The 18,078-nt window shown below is 49.0% G+C and overlaps 1 protein-coding gene across 1 annotated transcript in view; it reads left to right on the top strand.

Annotated features, from left to right (window-relative positions):
• The window catches only part of FHAD1 (forkhead associated phosphopeptide binding domain 1), a 137,768-nt gene extending 129,368 nt beyond the window's left edge, over positions 1–8,400 (top strand). Inside the window, exon 31 of the mRNA XM_033433247.2 lies at positions 7,134–8,400. Coding sequence (XP_033289138.2) covers positions 7,134–7,250 — 117 coding nt within the window. The 3' untranslated portion in view covers positions 7,251–8,400. The remainder of the gene's footprint in view (positions 1–7,133) is intronic.
• The last annotated feature ends 9,678 nt before the right edge of the window (positions 8,401–18,078 follow it).

Below are 18,078 nucleotides of genomic sequence, written 5' to 3'. Positions count from 1 at the left end.
TGCATTGGCAGGCGGACTCTCAACCACTGCGCCACCAGGGAAGCCTCACAATTGGTAGATGTTGTGTAGGAGGAGCGTGGGATGGGAGGGGCTTGGGGTGGTGCTCTTCCACCCACAATGATAAAGTAGAACCGTGTGGCCAGGCCTATGCAGCGTACGGATAGAAGAAGGCTAAAGAAAAAGACCCTCACCCACCCCCTTCTTCTGCCCACGAATCCCAGTGAATCCCAGCGTCTCCTAGAAACCTCAGAGGTGTGTCCCCGAATGGAACAGGTGGGGATGCATTAAACGCTGTTGTGCTCACCTGATATTTTCACTCGGGAACGGGAACGTTTAGAGGATCTCGTACAGAGAAATGCCAAAGAATCAGCACCTTGCAACTGTTCCTTCAAAGAGAAAGAGAGGCAGGTACGGAGAGGTTGTGTGATCTTGCAGCCAGACACAAAGTAGGTACCTTATTTTCAAAGGGTAAGAGCTTATGGAGTGTAAATGCCGGCGTGGGTGGCCCAAGAAACATCCACACGCCTCCAGTGCCTTCCCCTCCCCCACCCCAGCCCCTGCCCCTGTCCCTTCTCCTGAACGAACGACCTAAGGGACCCAGTATCTGGAGGTGAGAGAAGGCAGAAGGGCAGTGCCACCATCCTAGGTGCTAAATGACTTGGGGACATAGAGACAAAATCATAAGAAAAGGAGAAGGGGGGAGTGGGGAATCCCAGGAGCCCCTGCCCTAAGAAGGAAGTATGTGGGTGAAAGAAGGGGGGAAAGTGGTACAGAATGGAGCCAGAAATAAGGATGAAAGTGCCTATTATAACGATCCCTTCACCTGCCAAAGGGGAGCCCCATTTGATAGTGGGCTTTCTGGCAGCCCATGGGAAATGGAAAACCCAGTGTGGTCCAGTGTTCACAGCGTCCATGAGATATGAGGGATGTGTTGCTCAGAAGTGTTCACAGAACAAAGACAATACTGGATTTTCCCCCAGAGAGGACATTGTGTGATGTAATGGACAGCACCCCTGAGAACGGCAACGCGGTGTTGGCTGGGCCACATCTGTGCACAGCTCTTGAGACGGACTGATGTCGTCACATCCCAGTGAGTTCAGTAAAGTTCAGGAAAAGCAGGTGCACAGGGGCCAGCCTCTGCCCTTCAGTGCCCAGCTGCCCACTGATTGAACTTAATCCAGGAAGGAGTTTTGCAGCAATGTTCAAACTGGGGTTCCCTGGTGCCTTTGGGTGCCATGGAAGGGTGTGACTCTCAAAGCACACACACCTTTCTCCCACCAGAGAAGCTCTCCATTATCTTATACCCCAAGTTCCTCATGGGATTTTGCTTGGATAAACGGTTCTGCAAAAAAAAAGGGGGGGGGGGGCAGGATGGGGTGGGAGAGAAGAAGGCTGTTGGTTTAAAACTAACCCCTGCTTTATAATATCTGGGAACTTGGATAGTGACTGTGTCAACTGAGTTTGTGATAAATACTGAGTGGCTGCAGGCTCGAGGCCTTCTCCACGGAAAACACCTGGATGGCAACTGTCAGTTCAATACGGGCCCATCAGCCTTCACGGACAGTCCTCTGAGGGTAGAGTTAGCATCCTTCTGGGAGAATGGAAGAGTCTTGTAAGCACCTATGCCCGGTCCCAAAAGACAGCCTTATTTCCTCCATGAGTTTTGTGACTACCCAGTAGGGTTGCCAGATTTAGGGGAAAACAAACAAAAAACACGATGCCCAGTTAAACTTTAATTTCAGATAAACAGCAAAAGCTATTCAGTATAAATGTCCTAAATATTACGCGGGGCATATTCACACTAACAAATTTGTTGTCTTCATTCTGAAATTCAGATTTAACTGGGCATCCTGTATTTTATCTGGCAACCCCTCCAACATGTACTGAGCACCAACTAGACACCAGGCAGGGAGGTTCTGACGCAGGTGTCGCAAGATGGCAGCCCACAGACATATTCCATTTGGCTCATGGGATTTTTTTCTAAGTTACGTTTCAAAATAGGGCAGTTTCCTGGAATACTCTGGATTTCCAGCTTCCCTGGGAAACTCGGAAGATCTGGCGACCCTAGGCCCACAGACCCACAAGCCACCGTCACAAGCCTCCATCTTCCAGGCCCCTTAGAAAGGCACTGGGCTCGTGTGTTTGCTGCTGTCCACCACCACCCCAGCTCACTTCACCCACTTCTTTTACTTTCCTGGCCCCTGTAGGAGTCAGGTTGGTGACCCCAGTGGATGCTCAGGGCTCTCGGAGAAAGTCTCCTTCCTGACACCACTGCACATTCACCTGCGGAGTGTCAGTCTGCAAGGGAGACCCCAGTTCCCTCTCACTTTTGTGTCTCCAGTGCCTAGGGGATGCTCTTTCTTTGATGAGCTGCCCCTGAGGTGCGGGGCCTTGAGCAGATCAGGGTCAGCAACGGTAATCAAACCCCAGGGGAGTGGCAGGCTCCAGATTTTCAGTGATGCTGGCTTCCCAACAGGCCCCTGTAGTCCCTGCCAGGGAGGTTAGCCACTGGGGCTTTCAACATTTCCACTGGGTGGAAAGCCACTGGACATCTACAGCCTCTTCCACTGATCTAGGAGGCTCTGCTTCCAGCTAAAGCAGATCTGTCCTCCAAGAAGAATGCAGTATCCTTCATAGCCTTCTTGGTTGACCACCTCCTTCTCTGCTGCAATCTGGAACAGAGATTCCCTAAAAGGTTCAGCAGGACAGTGTAGCATTGCCCCAAAGCCACACCCCCTTCTGCAGACCTCCATCCTCACCTCCTCACCTAGGAAGGCTCAACATTCCATCCAAATGGGTAGCATCTGAAAGTTGCGAAAAATCCATTTTTCTCTGATGCAAAAGGCAAAGAAGAACATAAGCTAAATTTTGTCAGTATTCTTTCTGTGTTAAAGAGATGAATGTTTGTAGAGATGGTGAAGAACTCAAAAGATGCAGAACTCACATTTCCAGGTGAGCCGGAAGAGAGAAGAGAGAAAACCATAGAACGTCAGCAGGAAGCCCAGTTGACAGTTATCCCACATCTATTATGTATTGGGCATTCGGCATGTGCCAGGCACAGAGCCAAACACTCGACATGCAGTATCTCATTTAAGCTTCACAACAACCGTATGGGGTGGGTGTTGTTATTATACCCAATTTACAGATGAGATGTCTGAGGCTCAGAGACTTTAGGAGAGCTGGGAATTAGTGCAGATCTGACACCCAGGTGAGGGCTAGCTTTTCCTCCTTTAGGTTATAAACCTCCAGGTAATAAACTTGATACATTTCCAGTGGCATTTCTCTTAAATTTCAAGGAAGCATCCTCTAGAATTCTCTTAAAAGTTGAGAATTAAGACTATGAAATCTTGAACATGTTGAAACATTGCCATTGACAAATCAGCCCTGGAACTGGAATTAAGCCAATCCACGTTCCCACTTTGCAGACAGTAGAGGCGAGCTCTCAGGAAGCTTGAAAGCCAAACACATTTTGGTTGAATATGAGAGAGGAGACATTCAAGTTTGATAAAAGGCCACAGTCATGCTGAGGCAACCACATTATCATGGGAAGAAACGAAGATATTCTAGGTGAGGGATATATTTGGAAGATAGAAGCTTCTCAACCAGCATCCTTGTGCTAAGACCAGAAGGTGGTTACTACCTAGAGCAGCATGTTAAGAGGATAGAGAGCATCCTGAGGGCCCCACTTGATCTGAGACGTTTGCCACCCTGCAAAGTGGAAATGACGGGAAGTTTGTTTCTTATTCATTCACATACATGATTGAGCTGGGAGGAGGCAGAAACTGCCCTACATCTAGGTTTTGTCTGAGGACCACCTGGGGATATAAAATGGCAGAGGGGGTATTGGGATGGGTCCCGGATGCTGTGGGAACATTGTGCTTCTCTGAGATGTGAGACCCCCTGGAACTTCACGCTGCCTCTGGCTTTAACAGAAGCGGGGCACATGGTGCTTCGGCTAAGAGCAAAGAGCCAGCTTCCCATTCTCCCTGCCCTCCAGCCTGAGCTTAGAAGTTTGGTGTCTAGGATCTCCTCAGTACAGAAAGGTTTCCTCCAGGTTCCTTGCCAAGTGTAACTTGGGCGACTCCTTCCTCAAGAGTGGGCCTGGAGTCCTTCGGGGGATGGAGTCACCAGGACCACCTTGAAAAGGATGGTACGTGTGAAATCTGCTCCGTCTCGCCCACTCGTAAGAGAGTCTCCATCTCTAACAAGCTTCAGAACTAACACCTCCTACCTTTTTAAGACCCTCTGGTTTTTTGTTTTCTGTCCTCCAAATGCCATTCATCGATTTTATATATTTTTTCCATTGCAGCTAACAGTCTTCTATAATTGTTTGTCAGTCATATGCTAAAGGGGGAAATCTTCTAGTTGACAAATATTTGTTGACTACCTAGTCTAGGCCACATATTGTGGTAGAAACTGGGGACAGAAGAATAAACAAGACGATATGATTCCAGCCCTCATTCATTCAACATATATTTGTTGAGAGCCTATGATATATGGCAGGGACTGTCCAGGTGTTAAGGTTCAGTCCCGTTCTCAGTGGGAGCCATATCACCCCTGCGAGGCCAAAACTCTACTTTTTTAATGTATAAAGCGCAGACGTACGCACAGCGCTCTCTGTAATATTCAAATTTTATGGACGTGAGAGCAATTAGGGAAAAATGCCTAAGAAGGCTCCTTAGGGGAAGAACGATACTGAAAAAAAGGGTGGGAAACACTGGGTTAGATCAGTGAAGAAACACACAAAACTCCCTGTCTTTCTGGGTTTTATTCTGGGATAAATAAATGAATATAATGATTAAAAATAACTGCTTTTTGAGGACAAAGGCCAGTGCACTGAGCTCAGGAGCGTATTTCACAGGGACCTCCCTCCCCCCCACTCCCAGGTCAAGGGCCAAGAGAGGCCTCCCTGAAAGGGGGATGTTTAAAACCAAGACCTGAGGTGGTGTGGGAATGAACTGGGATCTTTCTAGAACCGACGCTTGCAGATGCCCAAAGCAGCCACTCCAGTATGCCCTGAGTTAATTTCCAGTTAATTTCCAAATTTCCAATCTAGATGTTGTTCTTTAAATGAGGGGCTTCTACCCCTGCCTTGTCCTTCTAAGGACGGGACATGTGGTTCCAAACACTCAGGCTGAACGCATGTCGCTGCCTGTGGTCACTGGTTCAAGACAGACCTTGCCAGGTTCCCCCAACCCTCGGGCCCACACTTGCATTTTCACATTTCCCATTCCCCATCTCTTCCTTTTCCCAGTTCAGCCATCCCGTCTGCCTTCTGCTGCCCCCGTACCCCCACTCAAAAAAGGGGACCAAAGCTTGCTCTGTGGTGCCTCCCACCCCAAGCTCGTGGCAGACCTGGGGCTCGGGGGACCCTGGGACCGAGGAATCTTTATTTTTAAACAAACACCCAGACTCCAACTCCGACAGCCAGCCCCACACCGGGTCAGGGCACTGGCATCTGGGAAACACCCAGAGCCAGCAATTTTATTGAAAATCAAATAAAAAAGGATACAAACGAAAAGTGGTTTAGAGGCGAAAGATTTTCAACATTTCCTGTCTGTTTTCCTTTCATCTGGGCATTCCTGCCAAGATTTACTTTGTGGGCTAGTGTAGAGATGTTAGCCTTTCTTACCCTGAAATGATTTTTTTTTCCTTGAAATGATTTTGAATGCAGTCTCACAACACGTTCAAGTCAGCCACTGGCACAGGTCTGGCACAGGAGGTGATTTTTAAACCTGTCTTAAAGAGAAAAGAGCTACAGAGATGGTCCTAACAGCCCCTTCCATTGAAATCCACCCAGAACCTCCTCTCAACCCCTGAGAAAGACAGGACATTCTGGTCCCTATTTGACAGATGAGGAAACCAAGGGTCACGCAGTCAGTGGCAGAGCTGAAACCACCTGACTGAAACCAGCTGAAACCAGCTGACTACCCACCAGCCCTCTTCCCCCAGGGGCATGTGTTGGAGTCAAAAGCTTGCAGGAAGGCGGTGTGAAACCTGCTGGGAAGAAACTTGCAAAAGGTACAGTGGCATCTACAGTACATACAGAACTGTGTGAGTGAGATTCTTGGGTTGCAATTAATAGAAACCTATTCAGAAAGAGGGAGGGGGGGCTTCCCTGGTGGCGCAGTGGTTGAGAGTCCGCCTGCTGATGCAGGGGACACGGGTTCGTGCCCTGGTCCGGGAAGATCCCACATGCCGCAGAGCAGCTGAGCCCGAGAGCCATGGCCGCTGAGCCTGCGCGTCCGGAGCCTGTGCTCTGCAACGGGAGAGGCTGCAACAGTGAGAGGCCTGCGTACCGCAAAAAAGAAAAAAAGAAAAAAAGAGGGAGGGGGCTTTTTTAAGGATATAGGGGTGAGTGCCTCATAAAAACTGAGAGCTGAAACAGAGCCTGGCCTCGAAATAGAACTGGTAAGCCATCAGATCTCAGGCATCATCTCTTTTACACACACACAAGCACGTGCACGCACACACACAGGCCATATCTCCTCTCTGTGTCTCTGCATGGCTCCCCTGATCTCTGCTCTCTCCAGTCATGTGACAGGAAGGAATGACCTCACGGTCCCCCAGTTCAAAGGACCAGCCCAGGGAGCAAGTAGCATCTTAGAGCCCATAACCCCAAATCCTGGGAGTGACCATATTAAAAGCCCAGCCCGTGCCAAGTGCCCGATCAGCTATGACCAGGGACAGAGTCACACACATGGCTGCCTGGAGCCAGGAGCAGTGCTCAGAAAAGGGTTAGATGACCCCCTAGAGTATCCTGCATTTTCCCCTCCTAAGACATCAGAGACATAAGGCATTCCGTTCAGTAACAGCTTTTCGAGCGGAAGTCCATCCCAATGAATGTGCCTATAATCAGAAACTCCTGGTTTGAAAAAAGATGCAAATGTAAGAAGAAAATGTTATCTGTGTATCTGGAAGAGTGTACACCAAAATGTGAATAAGGTTACCTGTGGGTAGTGTGATAATGGTGGATCATTTTACCTTCGTTTTGCTCACGTCTATGTGTGTCTATAAATATTTTTTACAACAAAGATTTTATTTTGAGTAAAAAAAAAATGCCATTTGAGAAATATTTGGGGATGTCCCTACAATTATAGAGTTTGGGCATTTGTTGCTCTTGCTTGTTGAAGGTTGGAGCCAGAAAAGACACCCCAAAGATGGACCAAGAAAGGGAGATGCTGAAGAGAGAAGCGTCCAGCAAATCCAGCCAGAACCTTCTGTTTTCTAAACCTGGTGGAAGGAACTAGAAACGTCGTCCCGCTGGGCCTCGCGTGATCCTCCGTGAGTCAGTGTAACTCTTCCGCATCAAACTACTAAGATGCTTTTTTAGGACTTTAAAGTTTGCTACCCTAGTGTGTTGCTTCCTAGACTGGTATTTTGCACAATACTGTATTTTGGAGTGTGTGAGGAGAGGGGTTCTTTTCACAGATATTATGAATGTAAACATACTCAGGCATATGAAGAATAAGTTTGAAATTCAGACTCCTAGGCCCGGTAGATACAATTATGTGTTTGGGTAGTGACAAACCCAAATGTCACACCTCCAAGGAGCTCCAAGAAATCCACAGTTGAGAAAACCCAGGGCGTGTACTGGGGCCACAGGACAGAATGGTAACCTCAGGGCTGTTGGGGCCATGGTATAGTGCATTTATATCTGAATTTATTATAATAAATTTGAACACCAACCTGTTTTATCGCTTCCCTAACAGTGAGTCATGTTTATATGGTGCTCTGCGGTTTTCAAAACACTTCTCATCTAATCCTCTCCCAAGCCCTGGGAGGTAAATAGCATTATGTTCCCCATTTTACAAATGAGGAAGCTGAGGCCCAGAGAGGTTAAATGGCCCACCTAAAGTCACACAGCTAGTAAATTCAAGAATTGGGTCTGGAACCCAGGTTTCTAACTCCATCTCACGCTGCCCATTCTGCCGCACCAAGACAGCCCAGTAGGTCAAGTCCCAGGCCATCAGGACAGACCAAGTACCCAGTCATCAAAGAGCACACACTGCCCAGGTGGACACACTCCTTTCCCATGGTGTTCGAAGAGACCCTCATTTTTGCCTTCTCTCCAGCCATCTGGTCTCTCCCTGCCTTTCTTGTACGGCCAAAGACCACCAAACAAAACAGGAGGAAGAGCCAGAAGTCATGAATATCATTTATTTTTTATTTTTAAAAAGCCACAGTAGGGCTTCCCTGGTGGCGCAGTGGTTGGGAATCTGCCTGCCCACGCAGGGGACGCGGGTTCATGCCCCGGTCCGGGAAGACCCCACATGCCGCGGAGCGGCTGGGCCCGTGAGCCATGGCCACTGAGCCTGCGCGTCCGGAGCCTGTGCTCTGCAACGGGAGAGGCCACAACAGTGAGAGGCCCGCAAAAAAAAAAAAAAAAAAAAAAAGCCACAATAAAAATATTTTGATATTTTAAAACCAAATGCATTCTTTATACTGATTAAAACTAGAAGGAAATGGGAAAAATTATTTGCAAGATCTTCCACTAAAGGTACTTCTTACACAGTGAGAAGGGTGAGCATCACCTGACCTTAAAAATAATCTTGAAAATCCCAGCAGTTTTCCATAAAGAACATATTACTTATACTGTACCATATCCCCAAATCCAAAACAGCCATCTCCAGCACCAGGAAAGATCACTTGGTCAGGCAGTAGTTAGGCAGCTGGCTCACGTTTGGAAGCCAAATTGTGTGGGGAAAAAAGTACTCTGGTTGAATACAAATATTTGAATTTGCATAAGTTAAATGTAATGCCTATGTGACTCCACTGTATTTGAGGTCTTTCAAAGGACGTGTTAATTTGTATCATATCAACGTTGCAACCCACAATGGCAAATTCCTTTCTCCACTCCTTGAACTAGATGGTTCTTTAGGTGTCTCCTCAGCCACACACCCCTTTCTCTGAGAATGCACATTCCCCAACCAGGTTTACCCTACCTACTGCTGCTGTCTTGGCCACACCTGATTGGCTGATCAGTAGATAGTCTACCCAAGCCAGACCAATCAGGTTTCTCTTCTAACCCAAGCTGGGCCAATCAGCACCTGTGCCCTTGATATTTGGAAGTGGGACATGGAGTTACCACACAGGGTCATTAATGGTCCGGAGCTGAAGGTCTTGATGCAGTTCCCAGCTGGGGTGGCCATTTCTCCCACTGTGTTTGGAGAAACAAAGCCAGTCTTAGAAAGAGATGGCCAGGATAGATAAGCAACAAGTAGAGACAAGAAACCAAGACCCAGGGAATTCCCTGGCAGTCCATTCTGCGCTTTCACTGCCAAGAGCCCAGACTCAATCCCTGGTCAGGGAACTAGGATCCCATAAGCCACACAGCATGGCAAAAAAAAAAAAAAAGAAGAAGAAGAAGAAACCAAAACGACCCCCAGAGAGACAGTGCAGCAGACACTACAAGCCCCTTAGTCATTGCCTCCCTCTACTGTATAAGCAGCACGCTAAATGCCCTCATTTCCCAGCCTCCCTTGCAGCTAGACCTGGCTGTGTTGTTCAGTTCTGGCCAATGACATGCAGGTGAAGGCCCTGGGCAGGGCTTCCCTTCTGGAATTAAAGGCAAGGCTTTGCTAGGAGAAAGTTTTTCTCTTTGTCCCTTTGCCTTGTCTCCTTTTTCTCTCCTGGAGCTCAGACTTGGAGCTGGAGCAGCCGTGTTGGGGATCACCAGGTAACAAGCAGGAGACCAAAGCCCACCTCAAAGGACAATGGAGTAGAAAGACATGAAGAGTCTGGGTGAGAGTCTGGGTGGGAGCCTAGTGGCATCACTGTCCTCTGCACTGTACCTGAACTGTCTACCTCTGTACATCCTGTTGTATAAATAAATAAATCCCTGTCAGTTTAAGCCACTGTAGTCAGATGTACCTGTCTGTGCTGTGGAGCAAACCACTCAAAACTTAGTGACTTAAAACGGCAACGATTATTTCCCATGATTCCACGTGTCAAGCTGGCCACTGGTACTGGTCCGGCTGGTTTGGCTGGGGCTAGTTTAGGGTGGCTTCGTGTACATGCCTGCCTGGTCATTGGCTGGGTTAGGGCAGTGGTTCTCAACTGGGGGCGATTTTGCCACCCAGGGAGCATTTGGCAATGTCTGGACACACTTTGGTTGTTAAACTGGGGTGGGGGTGATACCATCACCTAGGGGTGGAGGCCAGGGATGCTGCTAAACAAACATCCTACAGTGTACAGAACAGCGCCCCACAACCAAGGCTTATTTGATCCAAAATGTCAACAGTACCGAGAAGGAGAAACCCTGGTCTAGAAAGGCCTCAGCTGGGACGTCTGATTCTGCCTGGTGTGGTCCCTCATCGCCCAGCAGGCCAGACCAGGCCACATGTGGTGGGTACAGGTTTCCAAGAGCACCAGGAGAGAGCAAGCCCCAAAGCACACTTTTCAAGTCTCCACCTGCCTTGTGTTTGCCAACATCTCATCAGACAAAGCAAGCCACGTGGCTAGAGTTCATTTGGGAGGGGCTCCAAATTTTTACAATCTACCCACATGCAGGTTTCTGTTGTTTAAAGCTCAAGGCATTCCAACTGATGCAGAAAGTTGCCCTGATTCCTGATGACTTTCTGTTCCTGGTTTCTTTCCTTGGAAAGGCCCATTTTCCAAGGGCCCTTGGGTTCCACTAGGACTCTTTGTATCACTCAAGATTCTCTGGTTGCAAACAACAGAAATCTCCTGTGGCTGACTTAAACAGAAAAAGAGTTTACTAAAAGGAAATGAGGAAGGTTAGAGCATCAGAGGGCAAGCAAAGCTGAGGAGTCTGGACAGGCAGGAGCCGTCTTTTCTTCCCCATAGACGTCCCCTTTTCGCTTCAGCCGGTTTGAGTTTCTGTTATTTGCAACCAAAATGGCATTTACTAAGATGCTCTGCACAGCCCCAACTGGTAGCTCTGAGAAGCTACCAGAGACCTTTCTTTCCCTTGACATTGTGCCAAGGGACAGCAAGGTACCTGCAGTCCCCCCACCAGAACTCCCAGTCTTCTGATCCCCCAAGAAGCTAAGCCAGACAACTTCCTTCCACCCTTGCTGATGGGGGCCCATTTGGATGCGTGACTTTGCAGATAAGGTGCCCTTCTCCAGCAACTTGGCAGAGCCGTCAGTGCCTGCTGTTGTGGAAACTGGAGTCATGAAAGCGTCTGCGGAAAAAAACAGCTTCCCCCGGATCCGCGTTCCAAAGTGTGTTCCTGGTAAGTGGAGTGGTTTCCAATTTTTTAGGTTCTTAGGAAGGAAAGCAACACACTAACGATGAGAGGAAACCCAAAACCTGCTAATGCTAATGTGCTCCTCTTTTTGTTTTTCATAAATTTATTTATTTATTTTTGGCTGCGTTGGGTCTTCGTTGCTGCGCCCGGGCTTGCTCTAGTTGTGGCAAGCGGGGGCTGCTCTTTATTGCGGTGCGCGGGCTTCTCTTGTTGCGGAGCACGGGCTCTAGGCATGGAGGCTTCAGTAGTTGTGGCACGCGGGCTCAGTAGTTGTGGCTCACAGGCTCTAGAGCGCAGGCTCAGCGGCCATGGCTCACGGGCTTAGTTGCTCCGCGGCATGTGGGATCTTCCTGGACCAGGGCTCGAACCCGTGTCCCCTGCATCGGCAGGCGGACTCTTAGCCACCAGGGAAGCCCATGTGCTCCTCTTTTTCGTACTGAGTTTCGTAAAGCAGGAGTTAGGGAGCCAGGTGAGGGTAAACTCTTTCGGCTCATCAGCTTGGCCTCATTTCCATCAAGATGCGCCGCTTGCATCCGTCTGCTCCGTGTCCCGAGTTATTCTGGGCCCATTCATGATCTTATGTGCCTGCTTTTGTTTTTAAACATTTTTCTTTGTCCATCTGTTCCCCAGGAATCCATCGCAATGCCTCCGTCCTGCAGTGGGAAACATTAGCAGGCGCCTTGTTTTGAGTTTCCTCTCATCACATTGCTTTCATTCCTAAGACCCTAAGATATCGGAGGCAGAAATCTTACCTCTGGCTCGACGTGGTCTTATCATCACAGATTAGAGGTGCCCTTTGACTGATAAACCTCTTTTACGGTTAAACAACCAGCCTTCATTCATTCCAACAAACACCAGGTACCTACTATGCGCCAGGTACTAATGATACTGTGCTCGACCTTGGGGCCTTAACCTTTGCTCCCCTTTCTTTTCACGGTCTAATCTGCTGCCCTCCTGCAAAGGAGTTGGAATAGTTAATTTAGCAGGTGCGTTGCCTGGGAGAGCTCACCTGTGACATTCCCATCCTCTTTCGGCTTTCTATGAGATTACTACTGGGCCTTCTCTAGAGAAAGCTGCATGCAGCGGTGACCCTCTTCTGGGAGTTTCTTTGTGCCTTTCAACAGTTGAAGTTTAATAGCTAATAATAGCCAACTTTTTATAGCATCCTTGCCAGCCATCAGACCCTGCACTAAGCACGGTCCAGACGTTATCCCTCTCAGTCCTCACTGTCTGTATCACTCCAGTTTCACATGTGAAAATGATGAGAAGTAAGTTACTTGCCCGAGAACAGAAGCATCAGAGCCCAGACTTCGTACTCAACTGCTCCAATACATCGTTTTCCTCGGTGAAGTCCAGGAACCAGCTTGTTATCTACTGGTTGATGAGGATCAGGTCAGCAAACGTTGTCTATAAAGGGCCACTTCCCTTTGTGAACCATGGGGTCACTGTCATCATTACTCAACTCTGCCATTGCAGCATTATGCCTAAACAAATGAGCTTGGCTGTGTCCCAATAAAACTTTATTTGTAAAGATAGAGGGCCAGATACGCCAACCCGTGTTAAACTCTCACCCAGACTAGATTGTTAAGATCTGCATGGCTATTGTCTGCCGCATGACTACCAGGAAGCCAGCTGGTCATCATCTCCGTCACTGAGAGTATTGTGAGCTTTTCCTACGTGCCATGTGCCACACGCTAAACGAAACACTTTACATAAATTTTCTCATTTAATCCTCTCAAGTACTCCAGGAGGAGAGACCATTCGAAAGGCCTCTCGAAAGGTAAAATAGGCTGCCCAAGGTCACCCCAAAGGGATTTTCAAACCCAGCTCCTAACCATGACGCCACACTGCCTCTCACCATCACAGTGCTGCATCTGGACAACAGGAAACTTTGCTGGTGAGTCTGGACACCTGCCTTCCACTGGACCAAGCCTGAAAGAACCAAGACTTCACGACACACCCCTTCCTCTCGGCATCCTGGTTTACTAGCCCTTCTTAGAGTCCCCTGCTTTCTTTAGTTACTACATAAGTTCAGGTGTTCCCAGCCTAGGCACCATGCTCTCTCTTTCAACCGACTTGGCCTGTCTCCGCCTTGTGTTAATTTTACAACCTTCCTTTCAGTTTCCCAAATCCTCATGTGCCCCTGCAGCGGCCACAAGCAGTGTTTACCCGTAACTTCCTTTTATTCCTTCCACCCTGTCTGCTGAGCAGAGAGCTCTAAATGACCTCTGGGCCACATCGATACCCAAGGACCAGCAGGTCACCCGGCCCCAATCCCTATCTGATGCGGCTGGCGCTGTCCTCAGAGGAGCAGGGGACAGACACTTGAGAGGCTTGTTGTTCAAGAGATCCTGTTAACGTTTGTGTTGAGTCATGTGGGTGCACAGAGGTGTCACTTTAGCAGCTTCTCTTTCTTGGCAGTGACCTTGAGACCTGAAATCGGGCCACCAGATGCTCTGGAGGGGACACTGAGAAAACACGCAGTCCATCCTGAGCCCTCAGGCAGAGCGGGCCATCGTGCATCTAGTCAACCTCGATTTCTCCACCAAGGACCTTGGGCCAGGCTCCGTGCAGGGCACTGAGGAGACAAAACTGAGCCAGCCAGACAGGTCGCTTCCCCCAGGAAGTTGTGCTGGGGCGGGGTGGGGTAGGAGGTGTCAGGTATTTTATTAAGAGCTTCATTGTGGGTTGTAATAAGTACTGAGTCCCAGCCAGAGGCGGGCTTAGCTGGAACAGTCGTGGCCTCTGTCAGTCCCCCAGCGCGGGGTCCAACAGATCTCACTCTTCAGACTGGCTAGTCCTGCCCTCCCCACCCCCACCCCCACTCTTGCCCACGACCAGAAGAATTCCAGGACCAGAGCCTGGTGCCAAACACACTTAATAAATAGGTCTTGATTGCCTGGACGTAGAGGCACACTGCTTTCACAGAAGAGTATAAAAATCGAAATCAGCTGCCCGTATTATTGCCAGCTTTGGAATGGGTCCAGGAAGGCACTGCAGATGCAACATTGCTGAGTTTTAAGCCACATGGTACACACACACACACACACACACACACACACACACACACACACACACAGAGTCTTTGAGAGTTTAAAACAGGGCTAAGACTCAGGCCAATCAGTTGTTAACGTTGGACACAGAACCACCTGGGGTTTAACAGAAGCAGAAATCACGCTCAGATTTTTTTCCTCCAGCCTGTCCAGTCGGGCATATGCAAATAATTTGAAAGACAATTTTGGTTTTCAAGCAGATTCAACGCAGCCAAGATAACCCCCAAAAGAGAGCTCACTAGAGAGATAGGTTGGCTTCTAATGACCTGCAACCACCTGCAGGTCTTGGCCCCATCGTGCCCTTTTGCGCCTGCCCTGCTCAGCAGTCCCATGAGCGCCTGCCTGACACGGCTCCCCACCCCGATCCCCTATGCACAGCTTCCAGACTTTGCAGGACGTGAGAAAGCCTCTGAGATCAACCAGGCTGTGACCCCATTCCCTGCTCTCACTCCTCCAATTGCTCCAAATGAGTATCTGGGTTGTCCCTGAACTTTGACCTCTGTGCACCTTTCTCTATCCATCACAGGTTTGCTGGTGAACACAGAGGGTTTGTGATGATTAATTAGTAAATTGGTATTTATAAAGTGCCAAGTGAATGATGTAGTTTATGAGCTGACTTTATCTCTGCTGGCCTCCCTAATCCCTTCTTGTTTTCCCAGAATCTCAAGCTGGAGGGACCACCCAGTTCCGTCCAGCTCTGGAATGCCCCTCAGAGTTCTCTCCATCTGCCCCCATCACCCAAGAGCTCTTCCCAACCCTTCCTGTGTCTCCCCCTCTTTTTCAAAGTGCTGTTGTTTTTCTTAATATTACCTTACCCCTCCTCAAAAGACAGTTACACAAGTAGATGTGGGAGGAAGCAAAGAAATATGTCAACGGTGACTAAGTCTGCCTAGCTCCCTTGTCGCTGGAGTATCGTCAGAATTGGCCCTCTCTCACCCCTGCCTCTGTAAAAATCCTTTGCCAAGTGTGTGATTTTTCCTGAAGATCATTCTTTCTGCATGACCAAATGCCGTAATGCATAACCAGTCCAGATCGTTTCTTTCTGCCTAAATCCATGCTTGGGACACAGCGCTCAGGGTCACTCAGAAGTGATTTCCCCTAATGAACAGGCAACTGATGGTTCCTGGAAGTTTCACCAGCCAATCAGGGATCATCAGTTATCCCGGGCTGTTCTTCCCCCACTACTTCTCTGGTTTCTGAATAAGTGCTTTTCCTGAAGTCCAATGACCTTAGAAGGAAAGAGTTCAAATAAAATGCAGCCCCTAGCACGCATCTCTGTCTTTGGAGCGGATCAATAAGGCCTCTGAAATGAGGCAAAGCTCTGGGCAGCGTGAGCTCCCACTCCATGGTCACAGCGTCTCAGACCTCTCAACCCCTGAGCACCTGTGAGAAAATCAGCCCAAGAGGTGTTAAAAGGGCTCACCCATCCAGCAGCATTTCCTGAGCTAGGCCTCAACATAACTGCAACAAGGTCTGGATGTTCTGCTCCCCTTTTACAAGATGCAATAGGTAATGAACTGGAATTCCCCCAACTGTGCATCACGGAGCCTGCCCTCCCTCCAGAGGGTTGTGTCCACATGAGCCAAATGGGTAATTAACCAGAGCATTTAATACATGCAGCCTGTGTGGTTAATTCAAACCAAAACCCCATGTTTTTCACATACATGTAAATTGTTTTTCAAGAAGGCAAACTCTCACCTAATCTCTTCACTGTCAAAAAGTTTGCTCCCAGATGCAAAACATTTCATAATAAAGGTAGCCCTGGGAATTCCCTGGCAGTCCAGTGTTAGGGATCCGTGCTTCCACTGCAGGGGGTACGGGTTCAATCCCTGGTGGGGGAACTAAGATCCTGCATGCCTCACAGCGTTTCCAAAAAAAAAAAAAAATGGTAGCCCTATTTCATGCAGACCCGCTATAAACCATAGGTTGGGGCAAGTTGAGGTTCATCAGATTTTTTTAAGTAATTAGCTGCTTTAAAAAGAAAGCTCAGCATTTGCAGGCATAATTTTTAAAGTTTTGATCTACACCCTGTCCCTAGTCTTTTGCATTCAGTAAAAAAACAACTATTTTGCTTCTGTTGGGTCCTTGAAGGACACATATGGAAGATATAGAAACTTACCTTTTAAAAGTAGCTGTACCAAGTTGCCCAAGACCAACAGAAACTTAATTCCAAGCTTTAAAAAAACAAAATCGTGTCATTTAAGCTGAACGTCTTTATTGGATACAGAAACAATCTCAAAAATAAGTTAATGTAAATTTCATATTTTCTTGAACCCTGAAGGTTTTTTTGTCAATTTTATTATTTTTAAAATGCCTTTTAAATTAATTCAGCAATATTCTTAAACCGTGGAAAATCAAAAAATATCAGTTGAGGGTTTGTTCTGTGCAAATCAGTCTGTAACAGCTTGCTGGTTATACATTCTCAAGGGCTCTCTGCCTCCAGAGCACTGGTTTTTTAAGCCCTAAGCCCATCTCTTCTCTGCACATTGATGGGTAGGAGCTGCTTCTGCAAAGGGGTCTTGAGCATCACCCTAACATTCTAGAGCAGCGGTCCCCAACCTTTTTGGCACCAGGGTCCGTTTTCATGGAAGACAATTTTTCCAAGGACGGGGCGGGGTGGGGGGGAAGGTTTCGGGATGATTCAAGCGCATTACATTTATCGTGCACTTTATTTCTATCGTTATTACATCAGCTCCACCTCAGATCATCAGGCATTAGATCCCCGGGGGCTGGGGACCCCTGTTTTAGAGAATAAGCACAAAGCACAGTAGTGATTCTCAAACTCCCCTGGGTGTCTGCTAAAAATGCAGATTTCTGGGCCCCATTCCAGAGATCAGTTTTGTCGGTCTGGATTGGTGCCTGGGAACCTGAATTATTAACCAGCCCCACTCCTCCCCCGCAGTGGTTCCGCTGCTGGAGGTCCACAGCTTTGCAGTTTTAAGGTGACAGACCAGACCACAGAGAGAAATTCTCTCTGGTCCCTTCCTGACACCCCATCCCTTGAGCCTTTGAAGAGGACATCTCTTCTCTGGGGTCCCCACTGAAATGGCAATATCAAGATATCCCTGTCAGTTCCCCTAAAATTAAGTCTCAGACGACCGCGTGGCCCAGCAGCTATTCTGCCAAGTCATTCATGTGATGTGCTGGCCCACAGGGAGAGGGCAAGGCTCTTCTCCCTCTCGCTCTCCCGCTATCTGCGAGGACCTCTCAGGGCTGAGGCCCAGGGCCATATCCCTCGCAGCTGCTGATCCATCCCTCTCCAAAAGATGCAGCAGCTCCACCTGCGGTTACGTCTAAACGGGGGTTCCTGCTCACCGGGTACACCTTCTTCATTACCTCTGCAACCCTCATCGAAAGCGACAGTGTGTAACATTGAGTCGTCTCCATGGCAACCGACAGGGTGTCACACCGCCATGGGATTACGACTCCACGGCGTGGGGATTCCAGAGAAGGGGTTGGGGGCGGCGCCCCCCTGCGCCCCAGACCCACACCCAAACTGCAGGGAAGGACCCCCTTGTCCTTCCCGCCTCGGTCCCCGGCCCCCAGCCCGACCTCTCCCGTTCAGCCGGCACAGTGAGGAGGAGAGGGGGGATGGGTTCTACGGGAGCCCCCCCAACCTTACGGGGGAGGATGGTGGCGGGCCCGGCGCCCCCGGTACACTCTAGTCGCGGAGCTCAAGCCGGAGCCCGAGCCCGCGCGGGGCGGGCTGCGCAAGGCCGGGAGCCGGGGCGGGAGCGGGCGGGCCCAGCGAGGGGCGTAAGTCCCACCTTCGGGGGCGGTGCCTGGCGCTGGGGAGTGTCAGGAAGAGGA

Source organism: Orcinus orca, chromosome 1, assembly GCF_937001465.1.
Source record: "Orcinus orca chromosome 1, mOrcOrc1.1, whole genome shotgun sequence".
NCBI lineage: Eukaryota > Metazoa > Chordata > Mammalia > Artiodactyla > Delphinidae > Orcinus > Orcinus orca.
The sequence above is the reverse complement of the archived record's forward strand: the minus strand, read 5'-3'. Positions and strand labels throughout refer to the sequence as shown.